The 12,872-nt window shown below is 42.2% G+C and overlaps 1 protein-coding gene across 3 annotated transcripts in view; it reads left to right on the forward strand.

Annotated features, from left to right (window-relative positions):
- The window catches only part of Sos2 (SOS Ras/Rho guanine nucleotide exchange factor 2), a 97,648-nt gene that overhangs the window by 32,104 nt on the left and 52,672 nt on the right, over positions 1 to 12,872 (forward strand). For all 3 annotated transcript variants that reach the window (XM_052185740.1, XM_052185742.1, XM_052185741.1), the window contains exons 4-5: positions 819 to 983; positions 9,413 to 9,619. In XM_052185740.1, coding sequence (XP_052041700.1) covers positions 819 to 983; positions 9,413 to 9,619 — 372 coding nt within the window. The remainder of the gene's footprint in view (positions 1 to 818; positions 984 to 9,412; positions 9,620 to 12,872) is intronic.

Genomic DNA, 12,872 nt, shown 5'->3' on the forward strand with positions numbered 1-12,872 from the left:
TGTCTTTTTATGGTGTGTGTGTGTGAGAGAGAGAGAGGAGAGAGAGAGAGAGATGCCTTTTTAAAAATTCTGTTTTTTAGTTTCTTTGGCTGTTTGTTTCCTAGACAGAAAGAGAAAGAGGGCTTAGAGACAGATGGGTGGGAGGATCTGGGAGGGGATGAGGGAGAGTAAACCTCAAAAACTAGAGCTCAAGAGTTCCTGTTAGAATCCCCTGTTGTTGTTTGATGAAAGACTACATCTTTCAGGACTGTTACCAGATCAGATCTTCTCCTTCTCCTCTTCCTCCTCCTCTTCTTCCTTCTCCTTCTTGGTAAGATAAATAATACTAGGATCAGCAGTTACCTTTATACCCTATGGCAGTGGTTCTCAACCTTCCTAGCACTGTCCCTGTGACACAGTTCCTCATATTGTGGTGATCCCTAACATAAACTTATTGGTGTTGCTACTTAATAACTGTAATTTTGCCATTGTTATGAATTGTAGTGTAAATGTCTGTTTTCTGATGGTCTTAGGAGATCCTATGAAAGGTTCGTTTGATCCCCAGAGGGGTCACAACACGGGTTTAGAACCACTGTCCTTTGGCAGCCATATATTGAGACATTCTGCTTTTAAATTTTTGTTTTTGAGTAAAAATGTAAGAAGATTTCTTTTCCTTCAGTGCTAAAGTGTAATCTCAGGGCCTTGCCTTTGCCAGGCAAGGGCTTTACAGTGAAGTCACCCAGCTCCTAAGCAGGAATGCTAAGCATTTAACTGATATGACAGTTTAACTTGACAATACTTTTGTTTTGGAATTGAATTATTACTTTTTTTTTAAACAGGAAGTCTTGGGATATAAAGTAGACTACCATGTGTCCCTCTACATTGTGGCTGTATTGGAGTATATCTCAGCAGATATTTTAAAATTGGCTGGTAATTATGTTTTTAATATCCGGCATTATGAAATATCTCAGCAAGACATTAAAGTGTCCATGTGTGCAGATAAGGTAAGTGTTAAAAAGTAGTGACTCTATATGGCATTAGTTTTACTCTTTAACTGTGATGAAGTTAGTTTCTTTTTTAAAGCTTATCAGGATTTTTATATATTAAATTCCCACATTTCACTTAGAATAAAAGCTAGCACTAGAAATACAATATAATTCCTTTTGTGCTGGGGTCAGACCAGGGCGCTGCCTGAGTCTCACAGGTGCTTTGCCACTGAGCTGTGCCTTCAGGTTCTTCACATTTAATCCATTTTATTTATTTGGGGATTTTCTAGGAATGGGAATTGCTTTTACACACACAGGAATGCACATGTGGAGGTTCGTGACAACTGTCAGGTATCCTGTCTCTCGGTCTACCACGTGGGCTTCAGGGAATCAGGCTTGGTAACACAAAACTTTACTTGCTCAGCCATTTCCCTGGCTCTGCTTATTTTGGAGACAGATTTCACTGAGTAGCCCAGGCTGGCCTTGAACTCACTGTATAGCTGAGACCAGCCTTGAAATCCTCCTGATGTAGGCTAGAATTATCAGCATGCACCATCACACTGGGTTTCAATTTCTTTTCTTTTCTTTCTTTTTTTTTTTTAAGTACATGAAGATACTAGGTTATTGCTTTTTGTTTTAAAGCCTTAGTCTCAGTATGCATCCCCAGCAGACCTGAAACTTGCTTTGTAGACCAGGCTGACCTTGCATTCATAGAAGTTCCCTGCCTTTGCCTCCCAGGTATTGGGCTTAAAGGCGTGTGCTTTCATGCCATGCCGTCTGCTTGTAAAATTTATAATTCCTTATACTGGAAGACAGAAAATTACTTGTTCTACAGAATATGGTATTTCTAGAGTTCAGCATCAATGGCAGAGAGGAGAGTTCTCCTTTTCCATCAGGAGACTTTATATGTAGGAGGTGGAGGTGGCAAGGATCCATCCAAAGCTGTTGTCGAAAGGTAGTTTTCAGTAATGTTTATTTTATTCAGTTTCTTTTCCCCTTTATTGCTTTTTAATGACAGGGTATCTGTATATAACTCAGGCTGTCTAGGCTGGTGTCAAACATGAGATCCTCCTGCCTCTTGCGTGCTAGAATTTCTAGACATGAGCCACCACACACTCTTGAGTCTTTTATTTTTAAAAAGGGAACATACAGAGTTATTTCTGGTATTTTAAATATTAGTAACGTTGAAGAACATGCTTTTCTATCTTAAGACAGTTTGGTAGGACATGGGCAGAGAAAGAGCTCATAACAAAGCGATTGCTCTCCGGCCAAGCTTCTCCTGACTACAAATTCACCCTTCTTCCAGTCCATAAGACTGCTTGAGGAACATTCAGTCTCCTTCTTTCCTCCTCCCTCCCGTGCTCTTCTCCTCCTTGTGTGTCTCACCTAGGGTTGAGCACTGTTGACGAGCTCGGTCCTGACCAGGGGAAGCACAGTGCTGAGAAAGAGCAATCCGTGTTACAGGAGCGTGTTCGTGTCGAATGAACATGTGAGGCAATCACTCTGTGCAGTGTGATTGAAGCATTATACCAGTAGATCCAGTGTACAGAGAAAGTAATCAACTCACGTCGGAGTGTAGGAGGTCCTGACAGAGCGAGCGGATTGCTGAAGTGAGGTCACCTGGCCCAGCACACTGGTGGTCCTCAGCCTGGACTGCGCATTAGAGTCGCTGGGAAGGCTTAGAGAATGCTGGTGTTTGCAGAGGTTTGAGTGGTGTGAGCTAGGCTTCCAAGCCATGTCAGTTTTTAGAAAAGCTATTTTTAAACTGTAGTTGAGCTCTATTACTCTGCACTTTAATTTAAAAACTGAGTTCTTTCGCTTCCACTTCATTGTAGAAATTTGTCATTTTTATATTGACTTCTAAAATCAAGCTTACTAGGCTGATAGAAAAGGTGGAAGTACACTGTGAAATACCCCATCACATTCTGGGGCCATTCTCAGAGTGAAGTCCCCGCATAGGCTGTTCTGCTGACAAGAGCATCTATCTCCCCAGAGGACACTAGTGAAGCCGTCGGAGTCCAGCACTGACTGGAATGCACGGCCAGCTCCTTGACTTTTCTGCCCTTCTGTTACAGTGTTATACTCACTTTTCCAGTCCACTGTCCCCCTGCTTACTTGAGTTTGCAGACCTCTGAACTCCTTAGGACTTTTCTAAGTGAGATAGTCTTCTGCTGTTGATTTCTTCAACTCATGCTATGGATAACTGAAATTTAACCACAGAAATTTTCATATTGTTTTTAAAGTTATCACAACCAAGATACTTTTAAAAATCTAATTCTGGCATTCATTTTAGATAGCCTATCCAGCTTTTGAAAGTATAGATAAGTTTGAGAAACTTTTTAGTTGAAATTGCCCAATAAAAGTATCTTAAAAGAGTAATATAAGGAATAGTATTTTAAACAAATTAAAGACATCCATCTAGGTGTAAAACATACCACTTTTCTAATATTTTACCTTATGTCCAGTTCAAGATCAGGATGTGTGTGAAGAGCCAGCCAACAACTGGGTATGATGGAGCACGCCTGTAATATTAATACTCAGGGGCCATAGGCAGGAGGATTGCTGCAAGTGTGAGCACAGCCTAGCATCCACAGCCAATTCTCAGCTAACTCCAGGTTGTGTATTAGTATTCTGTTTCAGAACCATAAAACATAAAACATAAAAAAGCCCCCAAGAACCCACAGAAGCTTGATGGTGACTGTTGTGGGCTCTCTGGATGGAGACTGCTGTGGGCTCTCTGGATGGAGACTGTTGTGGGCTCTCTGGACAGAGACTGTTGTGGACTCTCTGGATGGAGACTGTTGTGGGTTCTCTGGATGGTGACTGTTGTGGGCTCTCTGGATGGTGACTGTTGTGGGCTCTCTGGATGGTGACTGTTGTGGGCTTTCTGGATGGTGACTGTTGTGGGCTTTCTGAATGGTGACTGTTGTGGGCTCTCTGGATGGTGACTGTTGTGGGCTCTCTGGATGGAGACTGCTGTGGGCTTTCTGGATGGTGACTGTTGTGGGCTCTCTGGATGGTGACTGTTGTGGGCTCTCTGGATGGTGACTGTTGTGGGCTTTCTGGATGGTGACTGTTGTGGGCTCTCTGGATGGAGACTGCTGTGGGCTCTCTGGATGGAGACTGTTGTGGGCTCTCTGGATGGAGACTGTTGTGGACTCTCTGGATGGAGACTGTTGTGGGTTCTCTGGATGGTGACTGTTGTGGGCTCTCTGGATGGTGACTGTTGTGGGCTCTCTGGATGGAGACTGTTGTGGGCTCTCTGGATGGAGACTGTTGTGGGCTCTCTGGATGGTGACTGTTGTGGGCTCTCTGGATGGAGACTGTTGTGGGCTCTCTGGATAGAGACTGTTGTGGGCTCTCTGGATGGAGACTGTTGTGGGCTCTCTGGATGGAGACTGTTGTGGGCTCTCTGGATGGTGACTGTTGTGGGCTCTCTGGATGGAGACTGTTGTGGGCTCTCTGGATGGAGACTGTTGTGGGCTCTCTGGATGGAGACTGTTGTGGGCTCTCTGGATGGTGACTGTTGTGGGCTCTCTGGATGGTGACTGTTGTGGGCTCTCTGGATGGAGACTGTTGTGGGCTCTCTGGATGGTGACTGTTGTGGGCTCTCTGGATGGAGACTGTTGTGGGCTCTCTGGATGGTGACTGTTGTGGGCTCTCTGGATGGAGACTGTTGTGGGCTCTCTGGATGGTGACTGTTGTGGGCTCTCTGGATGGTGACTGTTGTGGGCTCTCTGGATGGAGACTGTTGTGGGCTCTCTGGATGGAGACTGTTGTGGGCTCTCTGGATGGAGACTGTTGTGGGCTCTCTGGATGGAGACTGTTGTGGGCTCTCTGGATGGTGACTGTTGTGGGCTCTCTGGATGGAGACTGTTGTGGGCTCTCTGGATGGTGACTGTTGTGGGCTCTCTGGATGGAGACTGTTGTGGGCTCTCTGGATGGTGACTGTTGTGGGCTCTCTGGATGGAGACTGTTGTGGGCTCTCTGGATGGTGACTGTTATGGGCTCTCTGGATGGTGACTGTTGTGGGCTCTCTGGATGGAGACTGTTGTGGGCTCTCTTGCAACTGCTCATTTTTACTCTGGTAGCAAAAAATAGCCATAAACAAATGAGCATGGGCCCTGAGCCAGTAAACTTCATGAAAACAGAGAGTGGGCAGGATTTGGCATGTGTACTGTAGTTTGCTGATCCCGGTTTCAGACTTCCTTTTCACAGTCTCCTGTTTGTCACAAGAGACAGTCACGTGCTTAGCTAAAAATGCAGATGACTGTATTTGTGATGCTGGTGATGGGAGTGCGTTAGTGAGAGTGTTTGACAACAGCTCACAGACCATATATTTAATAACCATTTGAAAAATCAGTTGATTTCTAGAGATGTTTAATTTGCTAGAAAAAAATTAAAACATTTTTTACATTTAAAAATAAAAGTATTTGACTGTTACAAAGTGTTCTGCACATCAGATTACTGAGAACAATCACGTCACAGGAAAGAAGGTAGACATCAACTTTAATTGTAACTATCACTACTTAGGAAAGGGTTTAAACCACGAGAGTGGAACATATACTAAAGGCGATTGCTTCAGATGGGAGAGAAGAACAGCACTTATCTGGAGAAGTTTAATTTGTTGGCCTAATGGTAGGAATCGGGTTACCTGTCTTGTTCTTGCATGGTAATATTGCATCTGTTTCAAAACACCCCTCTCCTTCCCACTCCTCTCTCTCCCCTCTCTTTCTCCCCTCTCTCCCTCCCCCTCTCCCTCCCTCCTTCTCTATCATCCATCCATCATTTGTTTGTTTGCAATACTAGGGATTGAGCCAGCACACACTAAGCAAGCTCTGTAGTAGTCACATCGCTACCCCTTTTACTTTATTTTGATGTAAGATCTAACTGAAATCCCCAAGCTGGCGTCACGTCTGTCTTGGAAGCAGCTGAGTTGTGGGCTGTCATCACCCCCGGCTTGGCTTCCCTTGTTTGTCTTGTTTTGAACATGACTCCAAAAATGCTTTGTATTGTGCTGGATTGTTTGTTTGTTTTTGTTTGTTTGCTTTGTTTGTTTGTTTTTGAGACAGGGAGTCTTTCCTGGCTGTCCTGGAACTCACTTCATAGATCTGGCTGGCCTCGAACTCAGAGATCTGCCAGCATGCCTCCCAAATGCTGGGATCAAAGGTGTGCACCATTACCGCTTAGCTGTTGTGCTGTGTTTTTAGTTCCTGCTGTCAATGGGGCTTTAGAATTTATTCCCACTCAAATATCTTGTAACATTTGCACATATACAAACCCTTTAAGCAAACACTTTTTTGTGCATGGTTTTTAATCCTTAGCTATTTTCTAGTTAGGGAAGGCATGAGCAGAAACTTCAGTGTAAATTGGGCAATTCTATGGTGCAAGCAAGCCTTGACGGTGAGCCCCACATCAGTTTTTCTTCTTTTTACATTGATCCTTTCAAGAATAGTATTTTGTAACATTAACAGAAAACTGAGAAAAGGAATAATATAACATAATACCAAACTCCTAGGTTTAAATGTTAAACGGGTCAGGTAGGTACTGTATAGAAGATAGAAGATTGCTAGTAAGCAGTAAGAGTCAGAGAGACTCTGAAATCTGTGTGAGGTTTTCATTTGCACTAAGTCATGGAGAGATGGGGGTGGGGGAATTGACTGTGTGAGGAAGAGAGCTTAGACAGGAATACAGAAGGACTGAGGTGTGAGGTAAGAGTCATCAGGACTGGGGACGGATACAAGGGTTTCAGTAAGTTGGTAATGGTAAATTGAAAGCAGTAACAAATTTTACAGATCTAAAATCCTCACATTAAAAAAAATCTAGATTTCAGACTTTGTTCAAAAAGAACATACTTGGTACTGAACAGTAAACTTTGATTTTGTGTGTCTGCACCTTGCAGTGTGCCATGATTTTTGTTGTTTCTTATGTAAGAAGCACTGTGCAACACCTGCCTGACCCTTAACATTTAATCTTAGGAGTTAAGTGTTGTGCTATGTTATTCCTTCTCCATTTTCTGTTAATGTCACCCAATACCGTCCTTGAGAAGATGAATGTAAAAAGAAGAAAGGCTTATGTGGACCTCGTCCGTGCTCGCTTGCACCTGGTACTTTGGACTGTGGTCAGAGAACAAGGCAAAGTGGGCTGCTTACTGTAGGTGACCCGGACCCGAATGAGAGATCAAGGTGTGGGGTCCAGGACCCACGTCTGCCACACTATGCCAGTGATTCATTCCCACAGGACCCCCTCTCAGAGTCCACACCTCCCAATAGTTTCATGGTTCGGGTCCAGATCTGTTACACGTGGCCTTGGGAGCCACGCCATTTGTTTGTAAGGGTTGTGGCTGTTTAGCCTGTATGTAGTATGTAAGTGCATGTTTAGCCTGTATGTAGTATGTAAGTGCATGCAGTGCCCTCAGATGTTTAGCCTGTATGTGTTATGTAAGTGCATGCAGTGCCCTCAGATGTTTAGCCTGTATGTATTATGTAAGTGCATGCAGTGCCCTCAGAAGCCAGAGAGTGTTAGACCTCTCAAGTAGCAGAGCATAACAAAATCAAATGGAAAAACTAAACCAAAACAGAAAGCAGTAAAGAAATGGAGGTGAATCAGGAGAACTGAAAAGCTTTAAGTGCTTCTGAGTGATACCCATCAAGGGCAAGAAGGCAGGGCTCTGCATTTATTACTATAATTCACCAAGAGTTGGGACAGGTCCTGGTGACAGGCAGATGTTTTACTGAATGAATGAATGAATGAATGCTATCTTTTATTATCATAATTTTCTCTAATCTGACAGGACTTTCTTTTCAAGGATATGCCTTTCTTCTTTCTGCATGAACTCTTTAAAAAAATCAAATTGCTCGGTGTTTTTATATGTAATTCATGTGGAGGTCCAAGAACAACCTGTGGGAGTTCTTCCCCCATGTGAGTTCTGGAGATCAGAATCACATTATCTAGGTTGGCAGCCAGCAGCCTGCTAAGCCATCTTGCCAGTGCTTTTCCCTTAAAAAAAAATAGAACATATTTATTTTTATGAGTATTTTACCTGCTTGTATGTATGTGCTTGGTACCTGCCAAGGTTAAAAGATGGCTCTGGGTTCCCTGGAACTGCACCTTGATCATCTGCACCTCCAAGCCCCACAGGAGCCCCAGCCCCTCCCCCATTCCTTCAGGCATCCCCAATGTGTTCTCGCCCCCACTCACATCTTTCTTGAACTCTTTTTTAAAAATAACTTTTATTTATGTGTATTTGTGTATACCTGCATCAGCTTCTGTGTGCCATGTGTAACAGGTTCCCATAGTGGCTAAAGGGCATCGGATCCTTTGGACCTGGTGTTACAGGTGGTTGTGAGCCACTTGGTGTTGGTGCTGGGAACTGGGCCTGGATCCTCTGCAAAAACAGTAAGCATTCCTAACCACGGAGCCATTTTATAGTCCTTTCCTGAACTTTTAGCAGTACTTTTCAATCAGTTTTGAATATATAATTAACGAGGTCTAGTTAAAAAAACTATTGGAGTATATAGTCACCTTATTTCCATTGCTTTTGATTTATGAATAGTCTTGCCTATTGGCTGACACTTGCACACTGTGTGCACAGGTATACATACAAATACACATGTACAAAGTAATAATGACCAAAAAAGTTTGTTTAGTACAGATATAATTTTTATAGAAATACTTTCTAATGCAGTGTTGCATGAGAGTGCTGTGCTTTAGAAAGCACACTGTCATAGGCCCCGCCTTTGTAATGAGTCTTCCATTTTCCTTAGTTCTAGCCAGCTGCATGCTATCTTTTTTTGTAACATCAAGGAATATTGGGTACAAATTATTTGCTAGACATCATCAATCCTTGTATTAGTTGGGTTTTACATATAAGAATATGACTTTCAGCCAGGCGGTGGTGGTGCACGCCTTTAATCCCAGCACTTGGGAGGCAGAGGCAGGCGGATTTCTGAGTTCGAGCCCAGCCTGGTCTACAGAGTGAGTTCCAGGACAGCCAGGGCTACACAGAGAAACTCTGTCTCGAAAAAACCCAATATGTGTGTGTGTGTGTGTGTGTGTATTTTTATATATGACTTTCATAAAATACTTGCCTGTTATTGCAAATGTTTAGGTAGTGGAACTGATTTATATTGTTCTTCCCTAAATCTTTGGTTTATATTTTTCTCCCCTAAAAGTGTGCCCCTTTTGGTATTAGATACACCTATGTATGTATGTGGATATGTATACATTATATGTACATATACAATAATATATTTCAGAAATAATGACTTTACTATAGCCAGTTGAACATTTCTCATCCTGACTCTTTCATAGATTTCCTAATATAAATCTGTGTGTGCAATGCACATTTCTAATTCCTTAATAATAGTTTAGTCACAAGTACTTTGAGACAGCTTCCTTGCAAAAGGAAGGAAAGTAACTATCCATTCCTGGTTTGTACTTCGCAGGTTTTGATGGACATGTTTGATCAGGATGATGATATAGGCTTGGTTTCTCTCTGTGAAGAGGAACCTTGTTCTTCTGGTGAGCTAAACTATTATGACCTTGTCAGAACTGAAATTGCAGAAGAAAGACAGTATCTGCGGGAACTGAATATGATCATTAAAGTATTCCGGGAAGCCTTTCTTTCGGATAGAAAGTTGTTCAAACCTTCTGTAAGTACTTTGGGTACTTTAAATTCTGTGCATATCTCTCAAGCAAATAGCAGGTTAAAATTCATATTAGTGTGTTATTTACCTCACTACTCTATAAAAGTGTTCTTTTATGCATCTCTGAGCTTTAAAACCATCCAAATTGTTATACAGATAAAAGTGTAGTGACAGGAGATTCAAGAGGAGGGGTTTTCACTGGAATGATATTTCACAGTAACAGGCTAGTCAGATGTAATGAGACTTAGTCATTCATCTGGAATGACAAAGAAAATGGTCAAGAAAGGCATGTGCTCCCTGCCTTCTGTGGGTGCTCCCTGCCTCCGTTGGGTGCTCAGGCTTTTACAGTGGACATTTAGCAAGTTTATGGGCTGTTGTGCTGGTGGTGGTATTTTGTTTTGTTTTTGAGGTAGGGCCTCACTGTGTAGCTCTGGCTGACCTGGAACTTACTATGTAGTCCAGACTGACTTTGAACTCACAGAGATCCCTGCTTCTGCCTTAATAGTGCTGGGATTAAAGGTGTGTGCCACCAAGCTCGGCTAACTGGGGATTTTGTTTTAATTTTAAAAAGTATTTATTTTATGCTTGACAGTGTTTTGGCTGCATGTGTGTCCCTGCACCACACATGCTCCTTGTTACTGTGGAGGAAGGAAGAGGGCATTGAGCCCCTGGAACTGGAGTTACAGACGGTTGTGAGCTGCCATGTAGGTGCTGGGAACGGAACCTGGTCCTCCAGGAAAGCGGCTGGCCCTTGTCATCACTGGGCCATTCCTCCAGCCCCAGCAGTAGGAAGTTTACAGGAGAACATTTTTTAATAAGATCCCCAAGAGAAGACTCAAAAGCAGCAATCTCCCGTTTGCAGCCAGGATGGCCCGGAGGGTGGCGCTGGGATGCGTGGCCTGGACTCAGACGCCTTGGGGGCTGTTCCCACTTAGCGACTAAAGCCAGTCCCTTGGGCCCCGATCCTCGTGCCTACAGGCCCAGAACTGAAGATTCAGAGGCAGGAGGATTGGGAGTTGCAAGCCTACCTAGGCTACAGAGTGAAATACTGTCTCAAAGTAAACAAACGAAAACCAGGTCAATCCTAAGAAATCCAGCTACAGAAACACAGGCTTTTTTCTTTCTTTTCTTTAGCAATGGTTTGGTTTTCTCTAAGTATGTTTGACCTATATTTTAAAAATATTTAGTCTCGAGCTTAACAATTTTATACTTTCTAGGTTCTTTTTTTTAAATACTTATTTTTATGAGTACACTGTGGCACTCTTCAGACACACTAGAAGAGGGCATCAGATCCCATTACAGATGGTTGTGAGCCACCATGTGGTTGCTGGGAGTTGAACTCAGGACCTCTGGAAGAGCAGTCAGTGCTCTTAACCGCGGAGCCGTCTCTCCAGCCCTGGTTCTTTACCACAGTAACTACACAAATAACCAGGCACAGCTGTCTCAGTGCTGCAGGACTCACGGCTTTTACTCTTTTCTGTAAGAATGATTCAAATGAATCATTAAGATATTTTAGTTGACTTTGACTTGTTTTGCCTGAATTTTTAGTTTAATAATGTTGCTAACTCCTGCTAGATAAGTCTAACTGTAGTCAGGATTTTTTTTTTAAAATAATATTCAACTTTGTTTAATTTACATAAATGTGACAGCTAGGGCAGATGTAATCCTCTCTGCCTTTCTAGTGTAAAGTAGTGATGAGTTAGTCAAATTCGTTATTACACTTGGGCTTGAATTTGAGTTCTATTATACTATAAACTGATATTCTATGACAGTATGAAGAATAAAAGGAGCAAATACAATTGGTTAATATCATTTTCTTTGCTATTCCTATATCCCACCAGTTCCCTTTCATAGAATTATCGCAGATTTGATAGACAGTTTCTGTTATACTGAAGGAGCAAAGAAAGAATTCCTTTTGTCTCCATCTCAGTATCTACTATAAACTTTTTTCCCACATAGAATATACTGTAAACTATTAAGTTAAAGACCATCTAAGGTCATAGAATAGTTCTTGCAAATGTTGAAAAATGAATAAATGAGTTAAAATTGATCTCAGTAATAAGAAATGTGGCCATAGGCAAATTCTCTGGCTCCATGGTCCCTCTGTTCTCATTTGCACTTGCCCTGCAGGGCTGTTGAGGGTGCCAATCTCGTAAGAGTGTGTGAAGCCAGGGCCATGGAACTGCTAGGAACACTCGTCCTGTAGTCCCTGCATCACCAAATAAGCAAATCAATAGAATTTAACAAGAAAACCCATTTTAAGGGCTTATAATTATGTGGGAAACATTGTCAGAGGTTAATTGTCATTAGCATCTTCATCCTAATCCACGATCACTCATCTAGCATGTTGTAAAAAGAAAAAACCCTGCTTTTTCTTTCATGGCAAACTGAGAAAACCATTATGATAATATGTGTCTCCCCTGACTCTTATACACTAAGCAGTTCTTCAAGGAATAACCTCAGAGTATCCTCTCAATTATTTTAATCCTGATATTACCCAGCTAGACATTGTGTCCTATCCTGTGGCTGAAGGGCTCAGGCCCAATAGGCTAGAATTGAAGTTCCTGTGACCTCCTCCTTGAGTTCAGTTGATTTGCTGAGGCAGCTCACAGAACTCAGGGACTTACTTAAGTTGACTGGTTTATTAAGGAAAGTTATGGGATAAAGTCAACAGCAAAGTTGCTACTGCAAAAGTCAGTGAGCAGAGAGACCATTATATCCCTTTAATACTCACCTTTAGTAACTTTGTTAGCAAAGTAAACTCAGGAGTGATCACAGCCTCTGTCACTCAGGGAATTCCTCACAGTGTTTTAGGAACTCCATCAAAAGAACTCCAGGACAAAGGCCAGTCATACTCATGTTACACAATTAGAGCCATGATTCAACTTGTAGGTTGGCCGTGTTCCATAGCCCATTATATTCCCATCAGAAGCTACTAGGACTGTAGATAACTATAGCTGGATAGTAAATAATATGATCTGTCTGTGTCTACAGTGCTAATGACTTAACCTAAACATAGCAATAATTCAAGCATTGCAATTTTATGACATTTTAGTTCCCTTCAAAATCTAGAATGTGAGCAGTAAATTGAACAACCAAATTATATTCAGATTAGGAGTTATTTTCATTCTGATCCTAGCTATTGTCATCAGCTCATGCTTGAAGGCCTTTGTTCTTTCAACATCTTTGCCAATTTCAAAACACACAAATGCTAGGATTATTACTGTGCATACACAGGCACACACATATGAAGGTCAGA

The sequence above is a fragment of the Apodemus sylvaticus genome, chromosome 6 (assembly GCF_947179515.1).
Source record: "Apodemus sylvaticus chromosome 6, mApoSyl1.1, whole genome shotgun sequence".
In the NCBI taxonomy this organism is placed as follows: Eukaryota; Metazoa; Chordata; class Mammalia; order Rodentia; family Muridae; genus Apodemus; species Apodemus sylvaticus.